General features: G+C 41.4%; 1 protein-coding gene and 1 long non-coding RNA gene across 8 annotated transcripts in view; one reads left to right on the plus strand and one right to left on the minus strand.

Annotated features, from left to right (window-relative positions):
- The window catches only part of Tmem67 (transmembrane protein 67), a 50,666-nt gene that overhangs the window by 6,765 nt on the left and 19,930 nt on the right, over positions 1 to 23,971 (minus strand). For 4 of the 7 annotated variants that reach the window (NM_177861.5, XM_006538008.3, XM_030253615.1 and 1 more), the window contains 14 exons: positions 23,295 to 23,372; positions 22,749 to 22,814; positions 17,555 to 17,711; positions 16,916 to 17,039; positions 15,636 to 15,741; positions 12,402 to 12,458; positions 11,197 to 11,295; positions 8,912 to 9,010; positions 8,627 to 8,713; positions 7,556 to 7,655; positions 7,328 to 7,467; positions 5,269 to 5,409; positions 1,691 to 1,771; positions 1,079 to 1,195 (listed from right to left, as the gene is read on the minus strand). In NM_177861.5, coding sequence (NP_808529.3) covers positions 1,079 to 1,195; positions 1,691 to 1,771; positions 5,269 to 5,409; positions 7,328 to 7,467; positions 7,556 to 7,655; positions 8,627 to 8,713; positions 8,912 to 9,010; positions 11,197 to 11,295; positions 12,402 to 12,458; positions 15,636 to 15,741; positions 16,916 to 17,039; positions 17,555 to 17,711; positions 22,749 to 22,814; positions 23,295 to 23,372 — 1,452 coding nt within the window. Of the gene's footprint in view, positions 1 to 1,078; positions 1,196 to 1,690; positions 1,772 to 5,268; positions 5,410 to 7,327; positions 7,468 to 7,555; positions 7,656 to 8,626; positions 8,714 to 8,911; positions 9,011 to 11,196; positions 11,296 to 12,401; positions 12,459 to 13,668; positions 13,777 to 15,635; positions 15,742 to 16,915; positions 17,040 to 17,554; positions 17,712 to 22,748; positions 22,815 to 23,294; positions 23,373 to 23,971 lie in introns of all 7 variants that reach the window. The other 3 variants (XR_001784156.1, NR_110955.1, NR_161254.1) reach the window with 2 other exon arrangements.
- Positions 1,165 to 15,642, plus strand: Gm52723. Its single transcript, XR_003955369.1, has 4 exons — positions 1,165 to 1,249; positions 7,163 to 7,924; positions 8,028 to 8,176; positions 15,193 to 15,642. It is a non-coding gene; the product is annotated as a predicted gene, 52723 (long non-coding RNA).

The following is a 23,971-nucleotide window of genomic DNA, read 5'->3' on the forward strand; positions in this document are numbered from 1 at the left end:
CTGAAAAAAAAAAAAAAAAGGGTTTAAATTAAGACAGAAATGATTGCAAACGGCCTTTCTTTTAAAAAAAAAAAAAAAAAAAAAAAGAGCCTACCATTTTCCTTCAGTTTGTACCACGTGCTACAAGGTTTACTAACCTAGTGCAATCTTGTTGATACTTGAGACAAAGACGATTATTACTCAAGGCTCCCCGCTGGCCTGATCCAACCACAGTCCTCTCCACTCTCATTCCAGCTTCCCTGTAGCCCCCGTCTCCTCCTCCACTCTGCTCTACTTAACCACCCAGTCCACTGTATATTTGGTATTCTTAGTTTTCATGTGATAACCCTGCTGTTCTTTAATGTTTGTAAGAAAAGACCAAACAGTGAAAGTTATGGACAGGTCGCCTTCTCACAAGATTACACACTGACAAACACAAACTCATCTTTTTTGCACTAGCTCACTGCCTTGCTAGTCTCATGGCCCCATCAGATCCTGGCTCCGTGACACCTGGTCACCTACTTCAGAACTTGCTTCATATTTAACTTACTAAAAGGAGTCACTGCGTCCAGATTATGTCAGCCTGACATAGAGTCCGCCATTGACACACACTTGTTTTAGATCCAAAACAAGTAAAGATAAACCAACTTACATAATAGTCTCAAACATTTACATGTTTCCTTCTTGTGTAAAAATTTTGACTCTAAGTAGCTACTGTATTCTGAATTTTCCTCAAGTTAAAATCCATATAATCAGTCAGACTATAAGAGTCCCAGGAAGTTCCTGGCATATTCTACTCAAAACATTTTCCCTTTGCAAAAATATTCCTGGTAACACTGACGACTGCAGCCTGTTCTCACCCATCTATTAGTCACAGTGAAATGGTGATCTTCTAACTCTAATGTCCTCCTTCTCTCCCTGCTGAGGAAGAGCTTTCCTGTTGCACTATATTGCTCTGAAATGCAGTTCATGTGCGAACCACAGGACAGACCCAGGCTCTGTTCACACTCAGGCCATGACTTGGTAATCCAGCAACTTTCAAAAATCATTTGTGAGGATTACATTTCCAACTTTAAGAAGACGTAGAATCCGTTCTTACCGCCTCTCTCTTAAGGTTCATATTCATTTCCTCCATGTTAGTGTCTGCATGGCCGTGGACTGACCTCCCATGAATGTAATATCCAAAACATCTGTGGGACAGCAGGAACACTGACACCTGCAGAAAGAGAAGAAAAAGGAGCAATCAGGAGCTTTTCCAAAAACCTACCAAGTAAGTTTTGTTAAAATTGTCCCCCTTTACCCAAAATAGCAAGGATGGAATTTAGGGAGTGTACCCCACAGTAGCAAGGAAAATAATATTGCTTTGTATAAAGTTGATGGAAAGAAGACTGGAGCTGTTTTTTAAGAATGTATGAAAAAACCTCAGGGGCTGCAGGATGAATGAATCATTAATTATTCATAATTAAGAACTGCAGATAAAGAAGAAAAAAAGTAAGGCAGGAGTATTAACTTGTGGGACAGTATATCTATTCTTCAGACTAACAGTTGGTTAAAAATTAGATTAGCAACTCAACCATCACAAGTCAACTTACTAAGCTGCTCTAGAACTGCTTGGTGAAATGTGCGTGCGCTTTAGTGCTTCTCGACACATACCTGTGTCTTTCCAAAGTGGAAAGGTAACAGCTTCGAGATGCTATCAGAAAATACTCACATTACTCATGGAGCACAGGTCAACAAACTGCCGGATTTTGTCTTCTATGAATCTCTCATAAAAGGCAGCAAAGAAAACAACCTGAAACAATAAGTCACAGTGAGTCATGCATGCTGCCTCCCTCAGGATGCCCACCGTCCTTAATAACCACAGTGCAGTGTTTTAAGAAAACAGAAGTTCCAACCAAGAACACAGTGGCCTCTAAAGGTTTCCATGGGATAATAGCCCATTTGCCTGTTCCGAGTCTATCCTCAAAGGAAGCAGGATTTAGAATTGTGTCAAGAGTTCCTGAGTGACCATTTGGATCCTCCCCACCATCCTCCTATCCTAACCTCTACTGATCTTTGTGAGCTATCTCACATTCCTGTAAAATATCCTTATAGCACTTGCCACACTCTAGTTAGCTTTTGTTAGAGTTGGGGCTTTCACACAGATTCAACTGTCTATTACATAAAACAAGTTTGAGCCTAAGGATGGATTAGAGACTCCATAGCACCTTATTTATAGTATGTCGTTAAACAACAACAACAACACATATACTTTTAAAGAACATAAAATACTGACAGTCAAGATTTAAAATATAAAAGGAGTGAACACTAAACCTGCACAAGTTAGACCACTTGTGAAGATGTTAGATGCTATGTGTAATTTTAAAACACTACTGCCTTCGCTTGGGACCTTGGCAGCACTACCAGCCCCTCCTGGCTCCCTTTTGTTCCATCCAACTAAGCTCCCAGATAGCCGAATAGCGCGCGCACGCACACACACACACACACACACACACACACACACACACACACCACACACACACACACACACACACACACACACACACCACACACACACACACGCACACACACCACACACACACACGCACACACACACACGCACACGCACACACCACACACACACACACACACACACACGCACACACCCACACACACACACCACACACACACACACGCACACACACACACACACACGCACACACACACCACACACACACACCCACGCACACACCCACACACACACCACACACACACACACACACGCACACACACACACACACACGCACACACACACACACACACACACACACACGCACACACACACGCACACACACACACACACGCACACACCCACACACACACACCACACACACGCACACACACCACACACACACACACACACACGCACACACCCACACACACACCACACACGCACGCACGCACGCACGCGCGCACACACACACACACACACACACACACACACACACACACACACACACACACACACAGCTGTTACCTTTTAACTTGCTAAGCACAATTTCTGGGTGTAGATACCTCCCACCTGGAAAGGCATGCCCTTACCGATTTATTATCTCCGTTTCTCCTCCCGCCCTAATCTTAGTGGCTTGTTCTACCTAGTCCCTGACAAAAATCTTTGGCAATCTGCCCATAGCAGAGGCCACAGGCCCTAGCTGCTCAGAGACCTTACATGATTGCTGCCTTCTTCTCATTCCAAAGCATGGCAGAAAAGCCCCCTGGCTCCTTCTGTACTTCCCTGTGGCTCCTTTCCCTCTTGGGACCCAGAAGTCCCACCTGTACCTTATGCCCAGCAATTGACTCCCAGCCTTCTTTATTGACAAATCAAGAACCAATTAGGGAACTAGACCTTAGTATCAGAATCTCCCCTTACAATTAGACCCGCTTTTGAACAGGCAAAGGAACTCACAGATATTTGAGGGATATCCTTAGAATAGACAGAAAGGCTTTCTTTCTTATTGGTCTAAAGGCAACGTGGGAACACAGGATGAGGTTAGGCGGTGGCAAGATTGCCAGTTACTGTCCTAGCCACCTTCTCCTTTCTTCTTAGCCACAGACCTGTACTATGGTCAGGACACACTGATGCCCAGTTGAAGGGCATCAGCACAGTTAGGTATGGCCATAGGAATGACTCCTAGCCAAGAAGATACTTAGTGGTACTTCACAAAAGCTCTTTGGTGTTTTGTTTTTTGTTCTTTTGGTTTGTTTGAAAATTTTTACTTCTTTTAAGTGTGTGTGCATCTGCTGGTGAGCATGTATATGTGCATGTGCATGCAGGTGTCTACAGGGGCCAGAGAGGCCATCGATCCTCTAGAAACTGCAGTTCTGGTTCTCTGTAGGAGTACCAAGGTGAGTCTAGCTAGCTTAAATCACCAACTTAATATGACCCAGAATTTGGGGACTCCCCAGGTCAGATTGGCCTGTGGGCATGTCTGCTGGGGACTGCCCTGATTATTAACTGATGTAGGAGAGCCCAGTTACCTCTGGGCAGCACCATTCTCTGGGTAGGTGGTCTTGTGCTGTATGAGAAACTTAGTCATGCATGAGTTCACGGGCAGGCCAGCAAGCAGCCCTGCAATACAGGGAGGCTTCAAGTTCCTGCTGGATTTTCTGCCCTTACATCTCTCTGTGATCATCTGTGACCTGGGAGTATAAGTCCAACAAATCTTTTGTCCCCTAAGCTGTTTTTGTCATTGGTGTATGTCACAGCCACAAAGTCGAAATGGAATGTGCTCTTAACCACCGAGTCATTTCTCCTGCCCCAAGACTTACACAAAAAGGGAGAGGAAAAAACTAGACTCCCATTTAATTCCCTTCTATCCATCGGCCGTTAGCCCAGGAGATGGACTCGGGGCTGGAGGCTCCACATGGCAGAGAGCAGGCTCCTTGGCCCTGATGACAACAGCAAGCTGACACTATGGCTTCTGCTCTTTCACAAGAATGTGGAAGGGGAAGGAAATATTTCTTGTTACATTTAATGAAATGGGAAATGCTTCAGATGGAATTCCATGAAATTCCCTCCAATGATACTATTTTAAATTCAGATGCAGTAGCCATGTTCACAAAACACAGTGGACTGTGCACAATACTTCCAAACATCAAACTCACACTCATCAAAGGGTCTTATTTCAAATTCTATTGTATGCGTGTCCTCTCTCCTGGTATTAAGTTTACTAGTTTTCACTAGCTCCAGTCCTGTAGCTTCAAGTTTGAACAGTATCACCAATGCTCAAAAAATGTACATTCCAAAAATCAGTTCTCAGGATGGGGGAAAAGTCCACCCTCAGGTTGTGGAATGCCACATGAATCCAATCCAAAGGAAAATGATAATTTAAACAAACAGGTAAAGAAAATTCTATATAAAAAATATAAACAAGAGAAAGAAAATATAGTGCACATCTGCCCTGGATCTGAGTTTCTAAAAAGAGGCCACAAGTGATAAAAAATGAACTCTGACCCCAAACTGCCTGGGTTCAAATTCCAGTTTTGCCATTCCCATGTGTGTGACCTTTAGCAACTTGTCAACTCTCCAGAGCCTCCTGTCTCCTGTCTTGTCACAGGAGGATGCTGACTAACCTGTCTATGCACAGTAGTTAGCGTGTATAAAGCAGTTACTGATTCGCACATGCCTGGATCATGATACAATCAGCACAGAGAGCTCTATGACTGCTTTGTGCCTTCTTTCTGTGTGAAACTCAGCACCTGAGAGACACAGGAACACAAGCAGGGTTCCAAACTGGCAATGCCGTCTACCTGTATTATTCCAATCACCAGCCAGATAGCAGTAGCCACGGCATATCTCAGAATGCGGCTGTAAGGAGCTGTGTAGTCTGATGGGTTTCTAGAAAGGCTGGAGGATGAATCCATTAACGCTAAATTTTTGAATCCCACAACCTGAGGGAAAAGGAAAAATGAGAATTTAAACAGACATAGGAAGAGAAGTTTCTAGATGGAAAATGAAATACGTTTCTCTACCTACCTGCCTTGAAAAACAAGCTTAGGAGCCGTAGGAAACTTAGACACAAACCAAACCTAAATCTACCAATAAATTAAACAAACAAGTAGCAATTCATGAGTATTTAACACATACCAGACACTATGCTAAATACTTTCTGTATTTCAAAACAATATATTCCAAAATGCCTTCCAAGAAATGTACCTTCTGGATGAAATGAAGCTGTAGTTAAATAACTTTGGTGAGTATACTACATTGACTGCCATGCTTCATCCCCATGTAAAATAAAACAAAGAGCTTAAAAAATTTTACAGTAAGGTTCCCATAAACCTTTATTTATGTGTTTTGCAAAGTTAACCGTAGAATCATGTAGAACCTTTTCAAGTTCACCAAATATTCAAATTTTATTACTTATTTATTTAAAGCTGGGTCTCCTTAGCCTAGGCTAGGCTATTTTAGAACTTGCTATGTGCCTTTGTTTTTAGTGTCACACTGGAAACACTGACACAAAGGTGAACACATTGTTGTCACTGACTAGTGAGGAACAGAAGTGCTGCTGTTAACAATCTCTACCTTGAAAAGTGGCCTGTAATTAGCAACTGTGACATCTTGCAAGCTTGTATCATCTCATAATATTACGTGTCATGGTCTGAAAGTAAATCCCAGAAAGCATGTGTTAGAAAGGAGCCCTCAACGTAACAGTGTTAAAGTGAGAGAGGGTTAAGACAGGAGGACTCCACCCTCAGGAGTGGAACACTGGGCATAGTAAAAGAGGCTTGGGCCAGCAAGGTGTAGACCTTGAATTCTTGACTCTCTTCTGCTTCTCCCTTCAGAGACTTGGGGGTTACAATCTTGTAATACTATACCTGACTTCATCAAACAGTATTAAAACAAAACAAAACACTGCTTACCGAAAAGATAAGTATGTGAAGCAAGAGACATGTTGATTGGCCATTCTAAAATATATGTGTACATTCTACAACATATATGTATACTGACAAATCATGCTGTATACTATAAACACATTACCTGTGTGGAGGGATATGCTGGAGAGTAAACCTAGGGCCTCCTGGATGCTGAGTATGCTTTATTACTGAGCTATCTCCTGCACAGCATGCCCCACTTCCCATAACTATTTGGAGACAAGGTCTTACTAAATTGTCCAGACTAGCCTTGAACTTATTCTCAAGGCCAGACAAGAGCTTGAACTTGTGACACTTTCACCTCAAATTCCCAAGTAGAAAATGTACAATAGTGTAGAAATAGTACAATAGTCCCAAGGCAGGGGTGAGAATATGGATCCTATAGTAGGGAAGGCTTTGATAATATATAGAGGGGATCACCTGAAAGATACTACAACTGATCTGTAATGATAAGCAACACAGGTATTTTACACAAGTTCACTAGCAATTCTGCCACAGATCACTGGTACTCTGGCTTTAGGAGGCACAAAGTAGAATGGTGGTACCCAGGGCTGCAGGGAAGGGAAATGGGGGCTTCTAAACTGTTGCATAGGCACAACGAGCTTGGGTTGTAAGACAGAGCTCTGGAGGCAGATGTGGTGAGAATTTGTTGCAATGTGGATATACCTATAGCACTGACCTCCGCATTTAAAAGTGGTTCTGATGGGCAACTTTCTAAGGCCCCATCACATCGTATTTAAGTTTTGCTTTTTTTTTTTTTGTTTTATAGGAAGGACAAAGGGGGAATGTTAAGGACACTTCCTTATACTGTTTTGCCAACAATACTTTACCACAGAAAACTGCTGCGCTGTCTGAGAAATTACTTGAGATGATAATAACACTTATGCAGTGTTAATAAGCAGCATCATATGATTATATGATAGCTCATACATACCTCCAAGAAGAAGAGTGTGGTAAGCACTTGAAAGAGTGGATTAATTTTTCTCACAGTCTGAATCTCATTCCATTCATTTGCCACGAAATACGTTCTCCATATGCTCACAGGAACAGTGGCACTCCGCACACCACCCTCACCTGGGAGGGGAGATCACGTGAGTACAGCACTTTCCCTTTGCGCTGCAGGCAGCAAGAGAATTATGGCACAAACACCAATTTCAGTTACCTTCAACAGCTTTAAGAACTTTTCCTTTCGGCCGTTCCCAATCAATAAAGAATATATCTATGGAAATCTGGGATATGAACTTATGTAAAAACTGGAGAGCCTAAAAGTAACATACAACAAAACACTTGAAAAGAATCATCACTCAAGAGCAATTATAAAGCTACATACTCTTTACAAAGCAAGTATAATCACAAGGGCACATCATATACCAAGCCACACACCTATTAATTCGCCTTCTTTTTTTTCCCCCCTTAAAATAGGAACATGAGAAAAGAGGAGATATCCTCCCTCCCCCTCTCCTACAGGACCCTTGCATAAATGACTCCCTTCCTCTAGGCTCTGCACATTGTCTGACTTCTTTATACAAAGGTAAGCTGCAAAGCCCCGTAGAAGCAGTAGATACCCCTGCTGTCTTTCCTGTCTCTGGAACTGAGCTAGAAAGCCGTGTGTTGTTGGAACATCTTTCTCTCAGTTACAGGAACGGTCCATCTACACCGAGTTCTCATCCTGGGTGCATTGTTGACCAAGTACAGGATGGTAACTCTGCAGAAGAGTTCCTCTCTCAGTGGCTAAAGCAGAGACTTCACGTCCAAAAGACAATGGGATGTGGCTACTAAATAGGTATGTGTGGAGCTGTCAGCTACAAGGGGGAAGGCACAGCTGGAGGGGTGGCTGCCACAGAAGGATGAGGAGGGAAAGTTAATACTGATTTCTACAATTCCAACACATCACCAGACTTAGCTTTTAATCCTCATTAACAAAGAGACAAAATCCACTATTTCATCCCATTGTAATTTTATAGAAAAAGTTAAACACTGAAATATCATTTTGTCAAATTAGCTGTAAGTCATGATTGCTAATGCAAATTTATAACTTCTTTGAAGACATGATTTAAGGTATAACTTTAAATGGGCACATTTATAAATAAAGGCACATTTCCTATCTACAATAAAATAACTGATGCTTTCTTTCAAAACCAAGACAATTTTACACCAAAAATTTTAATTGAATTTGAAAGACTGGGTTTTTAGCATGTTTTTGAAATTGGGTAAGCTGTTCTTTGAAACCTACCTTCATAGCAAAGGCGCACCCCACATAAGTAACGAAACGTTCTTCCTGAACTGGCATCGGCAGCAAAACAGAGACTGACTTCTGTGCCTACAGTAACAATCACACAAGGCTCTTATTACACAACTTACAAACCAAAGGAAGCACACACACAGCAAGTCACGTTGATCTCCACAAACGGGACACCAAAGGGTGGGGCATTCGCAGCTGTCTGTGAGCTTGAGCAGAATTAGGTCTCTTATAAAAATCAGATATTGACATTTAGGGTAAGTTCAGAAACTCACTCACTTTGAAGAAAATAAGCCAATAAAGACCTGTTCCCACTGTGATGATAAAAAACACATTGGCCAGATCACCAGCATAGTACAGCAGGAATTTCATAACTGTCTGCAATTTAAAAAGAATTACAATTGTTAAAGATTCAATTTGTTACCTGATCATTACATTTATTTCTGCTAAACAATTGAGCAGAAAATATAAGCTCTATTTCACTTTCATCATATATAAAATAGAAATAATAAAAGCACTGCTTTTATTTTAAGAACTTAAAAGTATAAAGATACTTCTCTCTGTGTGTGTATGTGTGTGTATACATCTGTGCATGTGTGTATGTGCAGGTATGCGTGTGTGTAGGCATGATTTGTGTGCATTAGTGTATGTACCGTGGAATGTATTTATTTAGAGGTCAGAGGACAACTTTATAGAGTCAGTTCTCCCCTTCTACCATCATGTATGTTCCAGGAGTAGAACCTGCTGAGGACCATGCAGGAGGAACACAAAATGGCTTAGAACTCATGGAGTGCAGCCCACGGTTTACCAAAAAACCACCAAACCCAGACACTATTACACATGCCAGCAAGATTTTGCTGACAGGAATCTGATATAGCTGTCTTCTGTGAGACTATGCCAGGGCCTAGCAAACACAGAAGTGGATGCTCACAGTCAGCTATTGGATGGAACACAGGGTCCCTAATGAAGGAGCTAGAGAAAGTACCCAAGGAGCTAAAGGGGTCTGCAACCCTGTAGGAGGAACCCTATAGGAGGAACCCTATATATGCAACTAGAGACACAAGCTCAGTACCCCCAGAACTTGTGTCTCTAGTTGCATATATAGCAGAGAATGGCCTAATCGGCCATCACTGGGAGGGGAGGCCCTTGGTCTTGTGAAGATCATATGTCCCAGTACAGGGGAATGCCAGGGCCAGGAAGCAGGAGTGGGTGGTTTGGGGAGCAGGGTTGGGGAGGGTATAGGGGACTTTCGGGATAGCATTTGAAATGTAAATGAAGAAAATATCTAATAAAAACATGTGCCTGGTGCACAGTAAATAGTCAACAAATGTTAGTTAAAAAAACCCTCAAAGATTAAATGAGAAGTAAACTATAAATTTTTTTAAATTTTTTTTATTATTACGTATTTTCCTCAATTACATTTAGAATGCTATCCCAAAAGTCCCCCATACCCCCCCCCCACTTCCCTACCCACCCATTCCCATTTTTTGGACCTGGCATTCCCCTGTACTGGGGTATATAAAGTTTGTGTGTCCAATGGGCCTCTCTTTCCAGTGATGGCCTACTAGGCCATCTTTTGATACATATGCAGCTAGAGTCAAGAGCTCCGGAGTACTGGTTAGTTCATAATGTTGTTCCACCTACAGGGTTGCAGATCTCTTTAGCTCCTTGGGTACTTTCTCTAGCTCCTCCATTGGGGGCCCTGTGCTCCATCCAATAGCTGACTCTAAACTATAAATTTAATGGAGTAAAAGGAAGAATAATATATTTCGGCATTGAGATAGGCAAGTTTTCTAAACACAATAAATATAATATATATAGCACACACAAAATTAATTTGACAGTGTGGAAGTTAAATAAATACTAAATGCTAATTATGTATTGACTGTGAAAGGTGTGGTAACAGGTAGCTCATAAATTTGCATAAAAGATTTCAACATGAAAAAGAAAAAGGAGATTAATATTTTCAAAAGACAAACTCCTTCATATGAATAAGAAAAAGAAGAAACCTAATAGAAAAACAAACAAGAGATCTAAATAGCTCACAAGAAAGGGAGCCCAGTCATCTAGAGAGTATACACAAGACTGGAGAGATGGCTGAGCAGTTAACAACACTTTCTGCTCCCTGCGCCCATCTCTCACAACCACCCATAACTTCTGTTCCAGGGGATCTGGTGTCCTCGCCCTCTTCTGGTATCAGGCACACATGTAGTGCACAGGTATACATGCAGGCAAAACACCATACACATAAAATAAAAAATTTAAAGTACATAAAAAATAAATCAAAAAAATACAATCAATGTATGCCATTATATTGGACAAAATGGAAAGGCTGAAACATTCCAAGCACTGGCAAAGACAAAAATAAAAATGGTGTGGGAATGGGGATTCTACGGGATCCTAGGAAGGAAGCGAGCTTGCAATTGTTCTATGACCTGAAAATAGTTTTCCTAACTTAAACTCCAGACAAATCAAAGGCAACTTTCTTCTTCATCTTCTAGCTGTATGAGAAAGATCCAGAATAGTCAAAAGATTAAAAGTTTTCACCTAAAACCAAAGTGTACCTGTAAATCAATCATGGGGCTCCCGATGCGCCTCTTCCATCCCGCTGTCTTCAAAAGAGATGATAGCACAGCCAGCCCACCCAACACACCCAACGCAATCTAAACAAAAAAGAAGACAGAAAAAACAACATTTAGAATACACTTCCTCTCATTGGTACTGAAAACCCCTGTAAACCGAAAGTGACATTTTCTCAAACACTGAAGGGGGAGCGCTTGAAATGACATGGGAGCTGAGAGAGATTCCATTGGCTAAGTTTGGGGGAAACTGAGCAAGAAAAATGAATAGCAATAGAATATAAAATCACCCAAATTAAATATCCATGAGATCATACTGACTTAAACAAAAAATTGAATAAATAATTTGTGAGGGCAAGGGTAAAGTTTTGCTTTATAATAAAGTTCCAATTTATGAGTTCAGAAGAAAGGAAAGAAACACAGCAGGCAAACGCCACCGCCGGGATGCTTTCTGCAGACAGGCATCCCAGTGGGCACCAGGGTTAGAGGGCAGCAGCTGTAGAGATGGCTCAGGAAGTGCTTGCCGCACAGTTGGGTCCCCAGAACCCATGTAACACCCACATAAAAAGCAGTGTCCTGTGACTGCAGTCTTAATGCTGCAGAGGTAGAGATCGAGGATCCTTGAAGCTTGCTGGTCAGCTAGACATGCCAAATCTGCGAGCTCAAGGTTCAGTGAGAGACTTCTCTTAAAAAAGAAAAAGGTCTACAGATCTATAGAATCTATAGATTCACACACACACACACACACACACACACACACATTTGACTCCAGACACTGAGCAAGGCCTGATACATTCCTTTGGCATCTTTAACAAAACTACACAAACTCAATTTAATCATGGGAAACTTCCAGAAAACCCAAATTGATGGTCAAAAAATGCTAACAAAGTATCATGGCCATGAAAGACAAAGAAACACTGGAGCACTGTCACGAACTGGAGGACATATGGCAGATGTGACAACTGAAAGCACTGTAAAATCAGAAAAGCGATAGAGACAAACTTGTAATCTGTAATAGCAAACATTATGCAGGTAGGTCTACGTCACTGTCAATTGCCTGGTTACTATCACTGCATCATAGGGAAGCCAGGACAAAAGCACATGAAAATCTACTTTCACAACTTTACTAATGTTCACATTTTAAATCTGAAAAATGAATGTAAATATTTAACAAGTTAAAAGGTACTCACATCTGTGTGCACAGATGCGTCTCCTTGATTCATCTCATACTTCACTGAGAAGGAAATCTGGGATTGTAAAGAGAACAGATCAGTCAGACTAAAATTCAGTACCATACACCTATGTTCATAATAAATTTGTGGCCAGATCTTGCCAAGAGCGCTATATTTTTAACGGTCCCTATTACGGATGTTGGCCTTTATTCACACAGAGAGAGATGCTTTTTTTGAGAACTTTTACACTTCACTAAATTTCTCTCTTGAACATGCATGAGAGGAAAGAGGGTTTCTTGGGAACCCAGGTCTCTGGCAGTAGTCCAAGCCAAGTTAATCAGGTTTCACTTCCAGACAAGCTTTTGTTGCTAAGACATATGATTGACCTTGTATCACAAGTTTATCAACCGTCCCCTAAGAAGGCAGAATACTCAAATGTCTGAACAGGAATCCTGTGGACTGCATGGCATTACAATACAAGAGAAAGCACTGGTGCTCACAGAGACCAAAGGGACCGTCACAGGCCCTGTGCGGGCTTAAGCTGGGTCCTCTGCGTATGTTATGGTTGTGTAGCTGAGTGTTCGTGTGGGACTAACAGCGGGAGTGTGTGGGGGAGATATTCCTGATGCTTTTGCTTGTGCTTGGGACTTTTTCCTCCTCTGTGTTGCCTCACTCAGCCTTGATAGGAAAATTTGTGCCTGCCTTTTTAAAAGGTAACTGAGGAGGAGTGCATCTGGAGAAGAGGGGAGGTGTGTGGGGGACTGGGAAGAATGGAGGGAAGGGAAACTGAAAAAAGATACAGGAGACAAAACTGGCGTATGAGAGGTGGGAGAGGCAGTTCCTTTGGCTTTCTCAGGGTTACAGAAGAGTGAGTTCGGGGAAGGATGGCAGAGTCAGGAGTGCATTGTCAGAAGTAGAGTACCAAGGTAAAGATGGCTGACCTTCCTGGGAGATTTTCAGGGAAGACCAAAGTCAAGCTCTGGAGTGGACGCAATGAGTGAAGTGGTTGGGAAGTGGAAGGAAAACAACCAGTGCAGGCTGAGGAGCTCGCAACACCGAGGAAAGAGCTGGCTGGCTGTTAGCTGCTTTAGTGTGTTTTTAAGGTGAAGTACCCCAAGAGTTTTATAAGCGAAGGAAAGGATCTATCAGAGATGCTGTCTGAAAGGGACATCACACAGGCACAAGGTTAGCTGAGGAGGGGACAAACAAGACCAGGAGACAAGGTGCAGAGTCCTTTCTTAGGTGGTAAAGAGGAAACCCAAGGGAACTATTGTTGATTGCTGACCTGCTTGGTGAGTCAGGAAGTGGACCCAGCTGCTGAGGCTACCGAGGACATGTCACATATGTGAAGGACAGCTGGGTGCTCAAAACTCAAACACAGCCTTTGTCAGGGCTGTCATAAGGAATGTAAGAGGACATAATTATACTTTAATTAAAATGTATTATAATTTAAAATTATCAAACAACTGTATATTTTCCATTTACAATAAATTTGAGGTGAGCCTCATCAAATCAAGGTAGTTCATTACTCTAAATTTCTTTTTCTTCTATCTTTAATATTTATTGATTGATTGCGTGCACGTGCATGTGCGTGTGTGTGTGTGTGTGTGTGTGTGTGTGTGTGTGTAGGGGCACATGCATGCCATGTCACATATGTGAAGGTCAGAGAGGACCACTCTGGGTGGTCAGTTCTCTCCTTCCACCATTAGGCTCTTCTGGTTTTGGAGCTGTGCTGTCCGGTGTCTGCGGAGCACCCTAACCCACTGAGGAACCAGCTGGCGCTCCTCTTTTATTTCTTATATTACAGTTTCTCAAGACTTAGTTTGTAAACTATGGGCAATAATAATATTTAAAGAAAGAGTGCTTGTGTTAAAATAAATGTACTCACTAGGAAATTTTAATGCAGGATCCTGTAACTTGGCATGTTTCTGTATTGTCTTCTCCAGTACTAGTGTATGTAAATCCAGTGAACAGAAACTGATCTGACCTAATTGTTTTTAGTACTACAAATGAGGAAAAGGTCTCATGTACGTTGTATTATGTCCCTCTTTTTGCAGTGGTTCTCAGCCTGTGGGCCATTACCACCGCAGGGGTCTCATATCAGTTTATTTATTTCCAATTCATAACAATAGCAAAATTAGTTATGAAGTAGCAACAAGAATGATTTATGTGTGTCTTTGAGCCCTACCTATGGCAGAGAGGGGGCTCATACACTCACATACACTCACACAACATGAGGAAGTGTATTAAAGGGTCGCAGCGTTAGGAAGGTCAAGAACCATGGCTCTTTTATGAGAGCCTGGTCACAAGCAGGGCAAGAGCACCACACCTGCTAAGCAACACAGAAGACTATTAATATAGATAATAATAAAAAGCAGAATGACAGACATGAAAAGTTATTAGTGAGTGCTGGTGATAAGGAAAGCTTGTTTCCTTCTTCCCATGTCCCAGAGGACAGGTGATCTACAAATCTCCAGAAGAAAATAAAGCACCCAGAATTTCCTGTTTCACTCTGTCCCTCTCTCGCTCATCTGTCCTCCGAGCAGGAATGCTCTCTCCGAGGGACGGACCGAGGGAGGCACTGGCCATGTGTGACCAGGGTTTTCCAGGGTTATTCTTTGGTACAGCCTGCCTTTTGGGTGTACGAGCTCTCTGTCCTTCATAGGTGGGCCCTCTTGGACACTGAGGGCCTTCACTCTTTAGTGAATCAGGGCTGCAGGTCCAAACTTCATTTTCTGGTTCAACTTTATCCTGCTAGTTACAAAGCTGATGATTTTCATCTGTCTGTCTGTTGAATCATCTCTATCAGCTGCTGATAATCCTTCCACCGAGACACGGAAAGAATGGCTCAGTGGTCAAGAGTGCATACTGCTCCTGCAGAGGACGACCTGAGTTCAATTCCCAGTTCCCAGGCTGAGTGAGCCATCGTCAATTCCACCTCACTGCAGCTCAGTTACAGGGGAACCTAATGGCTCTGGTCTGCATGGGAGCCTGCCATCACTTGCCGCCCCTCCCCCACTACACATATACTACTAATAAAAAAAAATGTCATTCACTATTGTTTTTTAATATTCAACATCCTTAAGAGCTCAGCTTCTCTCTTTTATTAGACACCAATAATTAAGATTTGAATATATAAGCAAAGGGATTTGTTTAAAACTTTAAAAAATATTACCTTTTGACCAGGATAAGCTACAACAACATTTAAGTAGTATTTATAAATACAAGGGCACTGAATAATGAAGAACTCACCTTCGCAGACTGGCTATGAGCATTTTTGATGTCAATGTCACTGTAGGCAATGGTAAGTAGGGGAGTGTATATGTTTCCATTTTTTGTGTTGGGTACAAGGCGTATGCTGTTAAAAGAAAATATACTCAAACTTGTAAATATATTTAACATTTTAGGCATATATCATTTCTTTTTAATTTGTATAGACTGTCTTCATGTTTTAGTAAGGACTAGAGGAGGCTCTGTATAAGCTAAGAGTTAAACCATAGTTCATTCTCATTGGTTAAAAACTTTAATACTAAAGTATACCCCAGGAGACAAGATCTAGGCTCTGAGATGTACATATGAAATAACAGAAGCACTATGAAACACACTTCAGGAACATCAGAAAGAGCTATACTACATGACACCTAAACAAAAGCAGATAAAGTGTGGATTTTCAGATAAGAAAGATGAATTTTTACCAAAACACATGTTACATTTAGTTTTGTTTCAGTATAACTTGGCAACTACAGAGTATTAGTACCATAGAGTTAGTGAGCCCAAAAAGAAAAATGCCAGCATGGCCTCACCAAGGACAAGCCTACCCTGATTAGGTTTGATTTCATCTTTATTAGGAATTCTACTCTGGCAGACTGAGCCCATGGTGAAGCACAGTGCACATGGGTGTTAACATGAAGTACGGGAAAGCTCCCACAGTGCCCAACTCATACAACTGCCATGAGACCAAACGAACAGCGAGAAAATGATGAGCACATGAAGTGCTTCCCGTGTAAAGTTAATGTGTTCACAGCATACATTACAACATGGTGGAGTGGGGGTTCAATCAAGATCTTACTATTACATGGAAAAGAGAACACAGGCTGCATGGTGGCATGCTAAGGTGGGGTATTTAGAATGAGGGGGATGCTGGCTAACCTGGGTCAATCTAGACTCAAGATTTTAGACAGAGAGCCACGGAAGGAAACGGGGTTAGAGAGGCTGAGCACACTCTTTCCTAAGCTCTTACTACAGTACCATGGCAGCCACTGATATTCCCTCCCGTCCTCTCTCAGCCTACTGTAATTCCCTAGCAATAGAGAAGCCAACAACATGAATCTGCACAAACTCCTGAGAGTGGCTGCTATCAGTTTTCTGCTTTAGCCCTTAACCTTTATTGGACTCTGCCAATCTACTCATCTTACAGGAAAGCTTAGGTGTTGCTTCAGCTCGGTTCTACCTATTGCTTCAGTCTGATAACAACTAGTAAATACCTTCCTCACATACTCCCAATTCTACTTAGTCATTAGGTAGTTTTTTACCTCAGTGAAATCTGGGTAGCAACTCGAATTACTCTTGGCTGATTTCCTAGGTCATTTTCTCGCCCACTTACTGCATCCACTAAGAAAATGCGCCGAGTCAGAAGCCACTTGCTGGAGCTACTGTCTTTCATTATTAAAAAAAAAAAGAAAAAAAGAAAAAAAGGAAAGAGTGACATTAGGAAAGCTACCTTCAAAATGCTTATGATGGCACTCACAACACTTAGTTAAGAAATCAATATTAAAACCTAGACCTTTGTTTTATGTGAGATGAGCACTAAGGGCTACTCCTGTAGGAAATTGTCAGCCATCTCTGCTCCCTGCCTAGGTCACATTTTATAGCATGGGTAACAACAAAAGAAATTAGTTTGTCCCAAAAGAGGGTCAGAAACAGGAAAAAGAAAAAAGTTTCAATTCATAATTCTACTTATTTTCCTAGGGATATACTCTCAGCAAGGGTATGATGTCTTAAAGTACTGAAAAATCAAATTAATAAATGTCCTAAAGCTACAGAGATAGCTTGATGTACCTTGTACCTTGGCTCATGTGTATAAAGTTGCACATCACCCCCGGTTTCCTGAAATGATCATATTGGTTTCCGTTATTGATTCAGCTCTGAGAAAGCAGGGGCGAATGTCTTACCTTGGTTCACAAACAGTTTGTTGTGTTGAAGATTTAGGTTTAACACTGGGATAGGCCAAAGGTAACGGTGCTGCTCTTCATCAGTGTATTCGAGGTAAACATCATAAAATACAGGGCTGCTGAAGTCAACCAGGAGTTTAGAGAGAGAGATTTCACACTAGGAAGTAAAATAAAAATAAACACACCACAAATCAAAATTAGAAAGCATGTTAAACATGTCTTTTCTTAATTTTATAAAGTGTCTTTATATTATTTGCATGTACTTTCAAGAGATTTCCAAAATATAAATTTCTAAAAGTACTACTCAAAAAAAGAAAGAAAAAAAAGGCAACCAGTAAAGAATTTTTCTGTTTTTAATCTACATGAGGAGATTGGCTTTCACTTCCAACACTAAGTACATATCAAAGAAGAGGCTTAAAACCAGTGTTGTCCTTTGGGGTGAAGAACAGGTTTTTTTCTTGTTTGTTTGTTTTTCCTGTATAATCATGTTTTGTATAATCATGCATATGACTGGCTCCCTTCATGAGGGCTAAGCTCATCTCTGACTGTTCCCTACCAGTCTATACTCATGTGTTCATACCAACCCAGTACAGTTCCTTACCATGTATGTGTTAGGCCCTCCTAGCTTCCCAACACTACAAGTGTGGGTTCTTCATAAATTCCTTGCTTACTATGTTCCATCCAACTTCTGTTCACTGTAAGCCTTGAGTATCATAGACTCTGCCATTCTTTGCCTATATAGCTAGTGTCGTTACTGAGCTATGAACTACTTTTGTGCATAACGGTCAGTTAGACTGCAGTAATTATGGCTTTACACCTAATTACCTGATGCAACTGTTTTGGAAATAACCTAATATTACTGAGTCCCATGGATGCACAGACACCAAGTTCCTCACACAATTGTTTCACGAATTGAATGGGACATCATTGAGAGAATGATGAGCACATCGCCAGAGTCTCCCTTCTTGTAGTCCACATTGTTATAAAAAGATGACAAAACACCCTATAAGTCATGTCTGATCATAAAATTCATGTTCATGGTAGAAAACTTGGAAATTATAGGATATAAACAAAAATAATCTCTGGCACAACTGTCCAATATTAATCAATAATAAAAATGTTTCTTCCAATGAATTTCTCATGAAGGCACTGTTCACTGTGGTTTTGTTCTCTGTGTATGCATATACAAGATGTTAAAATGTTTTTATATACTACCAAGGATCTTACAAATGTTAAATGGCTCATAATATTCTTTTGTACCATACTGTAATGTCAAAGTGAAAGAAAGTCATGACAGGAAGGAGAAAGGAAAGTTTGGAGATAGGGATGTGTAAGGGGAGGTTCTGATTCTAAGGTCTAGTTCCGTAATTGGGTCTTGATTTGTCAATAAAGAAGGCCGGGAGCCAATTGTTGGGCAAAACGTACAGGAGGGACATCTGGGTTCCAAGAAGAAAAGAAGAGGTGGAGAAGGAGAGAAGGGGCTTTTCTGCCATGCTTTAGAGTAAAGAAGATGCTGCAATCATGTAAGGCCTCAAGGACACCTAGGACCTGTGGCCTCTGCTACATGCGGGTGGCTAAAGATGCTTGGCAGGGCTACTTGGAGCAAGCCACTACTGGAGAGACAGAGATACTAAAACGGTAAGGGCATGTATTTCCAGGCAGGAGATATTTGCACCCAGTAATTGTGCCTAGTGGGCAAATTGTAAAGTAACAGAGCTATCTATGTGTCTTTTATCTGTGGACTCAAGGATCTTGAGTGGAAGCTGGTGGTGAGACCCTGGACCCGGAGGCAGGTAGAGAAGAGAGGCTAGGTTAGGCTTGGCAACGGCCATCCTAGAGCTAAGCCAGGTGGAACAAAAGGGAGCCAGGGAGCTGGGAGGGGCTGGTAGCACAGCAGCTCATGGGCAAAGGTGGTAGTGTGTTTTTAAAACTACACACCCTTAATCGTCAGGGAAATGCAAAGCAAAACAACCTTGAGATTCCACCTCATAGCAGTCAGAATGGCTAAGATCAAAAATTCAGGTGACAGCAGATGGTGGCAAGGATGTAGAGAAAGAGGAACACTCCTCCATTGCTGGTGGGATTGTAAGCTTGTACAACCACTCTGGAAATCAGTTTGGCAGTTCCTCAGAAAATTTGACATAGTACTACCAGCAATACCGCTCCTGGGCATATACGCAGAAGATATTCCAACTTGTAATAAGGACACATGCTCCTCCGCTATGTTCATAGCAGCCTTATTTATAATAGCCAGAAGCTGGAAAGAACCCTGTTGTCCCTCAACAAAGGAATGGATACAGAAAATGTGGTACAATTACACAATGGAGTACTACTCAGCTATTAAAAACAATGAATTTATGAAATTCTTAGGCAAATAGATGGATCTGAAGAATATCATCCTGAGTGAGGTAACCCAATCACAAAAGAACACACATGATATGCATTCACTGCTAAGTGGATATTAGCCAAGAAACTTAGAATACCCAAGATACAATTTGCAAAACACATGAAACTCAAGAAGAAGGAAGATCAAAGTGTGGATACTTTGTTCCTTCTTGGAAGGGGGAACAAAATAGCTATGGAAGGAGTTACAGAGACAAAATTCAGAGCTGAGACTGAAGGAAGGACCATCCAGAGACTGCCCCACCCGGGGATCCATTCCATAAACAACCACCAAACCCAGACACTATTTCATATACCAACAAGATTTTGCCGACAGGACCCTGATATAGCTGTCTCCTGTGAGGCTATGCCAGTGCCTGGCAAATACAGAAGTGGATGCTCACAGTCATCTATTGGATGGAACACAGGGTTCCCAATGAAAGAGCTAGAGAAAGTACTCAAGGAGATGAAGGGGTCTGCAGCCCTATAGGTGGAACAACAAAATGAACTAACTAGTACTCCCCAGAGCTTGTATCTCTAGTTGCATATGTAGCAGAAGATGGCCTAGTAGGCCATCAATGGGAGGAGAGGCCCTTGGTCTTGTGAAGATTCTATGCCCCAGTATAGGGGAATGCCAGGGCCAGGAAGTGGGAGTGGGTGTGTTGGGGAGCAGGGGGAGGATACAGGGGATTTTCTGAGAGGAAACTAGGAAAGGGGATAGCATTTTAAATATAAATGAATAAAACATCTAATAAAAATACATAATATTTTTTCAGGTGCTTCTCTGCCATTCGGTATTCCCCAGGTGAGAAATCTTTGTTCAGTTCTGAGCCCCATTTTTTAATGGGGTTATTTGATTTTCTGAAGTCCACCTTCTTGAGTTCTTTATATATGTTGGATATTAGTCCCCTATCTGATTTAGGATAGGTAAAGATCCTTTCCCAATCTGTTGTTGGTCTTTTTGTCTTATTGATGGTGTCTTTTGCCTTGCAGAAACTTTGCCGAATGGCAGAGAAGCACCTGAAAAAATGTTCAACATCCTTAATCATCAGGGAAATGCAAATCAAAACAACCCTGAGATTCCACCTCACACCAGTCAGAATGGCTAAGATCAAAAATTCAGGTGACAGCAGATGCTGGCGTGGATGTGGAGAAAGAGGAACACTCCTCCATTGTTGGTAGGATTGCAGGCTTGTACAACCACTCTGGAAATCAGTCTGGCGGTTCCTCAGAAAATTGGACATAGTACTACTGGAGGATCCAGCAATACCTCTCCTGGGCATATATCCAGAAGATGCCCCAACTGGTAAGAAGGACACATGCTCCACTATGTTCATAGCAGCCTTATTTATAATAGCCAGAAGCTGGAAAGAACCCAGATGCCCCTCAACAGAGGAATGGATACAGAAAATGTGGTACATCTACACAATGGATCTTCCAATGAATTTCTCATGAAGGCACTGTTCACTGTGGTTTTGTTCTCTGTGTATGCATATACAAGATGTTAAAATGTTTTTATATACTACCAAGGACTCCCAAGTACAATGGAGTACTACTCAGCTATTAAAAAGAATGAATTTATGAAATTCCTAGCCAAATGGATGGACCTGGAGGGCATCATCCTGAGTGAGGTAACACATTCACAAAGGAACTCACACAATATGTACTCACTGATAAGTGGATATTAGCCCAAAACCTAGGATACCCAAGATATAAGATACAATTTGCTAAACACATGAAACTCAAGAAAAATGAAGACTGAAGTGTGGACACTATGCCCCTCCTTAGAAGTGGGAACAAAACACCCTTGGAAGGAGTTACAGAGACAAAGTTTGGAGCTGAGATGAAAGGATGGACCATGTAGAGACTGCCATATCCAGGGATCCACCCCATAATCCGCATCCAAACGCTGACACCATTGCATACACTAGCAAGATTTTATCGAAAGGACCCAGATGTAGCTGTCTCTTGTGAGACTATGCCGGGGCCTAGCAAACACAGAAGTGGATGCTCACAGTCAGCTAATGGATGGATCACAGGGCTCCCAATGGAGGAGCTAGAGAAAGTACCCAAGGAGCTAAAGGGATCTGCAACCCTATAGGTGGAACAACATTATGAACTAACCAGTACCCCGGAGCTCTTGACTCTAGCTGCATATGTATCAAAAGATGGCCTAGTCGGCCATCACTGCAAAGAGAGGCCCATTGGACACGCAAACTTTATATGCCCCAGTACAAGGGAACACCAGGGCCAAAAAGGGGGAGTGGGTGGGTAGGGGAGTGGGGGTGGGTGGGTATGGGGGACTTTTGGTATAGCATTGGAAATGTAAAGGAGCTAAATACCTAATAAAAAATGGAAAAGGAAAAAAAATACATAATAATAAAAAAACTACACACAACAGGAATGTATTAAAAGAAATGGAAGGAAGCATTGTTATTTTATTGGGTGGTAAATTGAACAGGGAATTACATTTTTAGTAGCCTCTAAACATAAAATAGTAATTTAACTTTATTATAAAGTGCTCAGCGGTGGCATTTTGTTTAAGACACATAAGCCTAGAGGCAGTTAAACAGTTGACTATGAAAATTGAACATTGTAATATTTAATTGTAGATTATTTAAAACTGTAGATACTAATGTACCTTTGTCTTGATGATTAATATTTTCTGTGCCCAGACAATAAGTTTATTAATTCATAACATTGTTATTACCATTAAAATAAATTTCTGAATTAAAAAAACAATTCACCTATCATTCCAGTCAGTAGAACGAAGTGAAAATACAGGCTGTCTAGCAAACAGAGTCACACTCACATTTTGCTGGTACGTTGTTCCAAAAGCATACGCTGCATCCAGCCTTCTCTCAGTGTCTGGACAAAGCTTCAACAGAGAACACAGCTGATAAATGTCTCTCATAAATGTCTTTGTTGAAAGAGTCCTCTGTGAACATATGCTTTATTTTCTACTTTTTTTAATGTTTGAGGACCACAAAAAGCTAAGGAAGTATTAACCTGAAAACAATGTTAAGAAATTCCAACTTGGGGTTGGCAAGATGGCTCAGGAGGTAAAGGCACCCGCCACCAAGCTTCAATCTCTTGGACCAGAAGGAGAGAATAGATTTCCACAAATTGTCCTCTATCTTTCACAAATGCTAAATGTATGCATGAACACACACACATGCACACACACACACACACACACACACACACACACACACACACACATGCACACTGTAATTTTAAAGTTCTCATTAAAAGCGTCAGGAACCCTCCCACTATTCTCTTCAAGCAATATTCTAGTCTGTTCCTCTAGTCTCTGCTTCAGACAATTAGTAGCAGTATCTTAGCTGGAATCATTTACCTGTAAAACACCACCTTCTAAAGGTTGCCATTTGATGAAGTTTCCTCGTATATCATAGGAAGCAGCAACAAACTTCAGCTTTATGTTTTGGTTAAAGAAGAACAACAGTAAACTTATGTTAAATATTCCTTGGAGGGTATCTTTCATTATTGACTATCTTTTTAATATTAGCACTGTTTTGTTGAAAATTTTAAATTCCACTAAATTTATTTGAATGTAAATTAATCCCACTACCGATACAATTCAACACACTTTAAACAGGACTGGTGTTTTGCAGAAGTGTTATTTTAGGGTTTAGGAGCAGCACTGTGGCGGGGACCTTCCTCTCAAATCTGTTACATGGGATGTGTGTGGGGACAGGACATCATTCTGGAAAGCTCAACAATGAGAGGTGAGAAATAGGAGCTGTGACATGCTGTGAAGTTTCTGGAAGCTATCTTAAAATTATGGGTGCACGACAGAGAGACGTTTGCATTAGGTGATGAAATCCCTCCTCAACCTTCCAAGTGGCACCATATCTACACAATCCAGATGTCTATGCAGTAAAGTAAACAGCCCAACCCTTTACTTTGCAGTTTCTATGAATAGCTGATATTTACATAGTTGAGTATGTAAATTTTTCAAAATATTCTTGGAAATTAACAAGTGTGACTAGTGACTGTGTCTTTTTTCTGAAA

This window comes from Mus musculus, chromosome 4, assembly GCF_000001635.26.
Source record: "Mus musculus strain C57BL/6J chromosome 4, GRCm38.p6 C57BL/6J".
NCBI classification, from domain to species: Eukaryota; Metazoa; Chordata; class Mammalia; order Rodentia; family Muridae; genus Mus; species Mus musculus.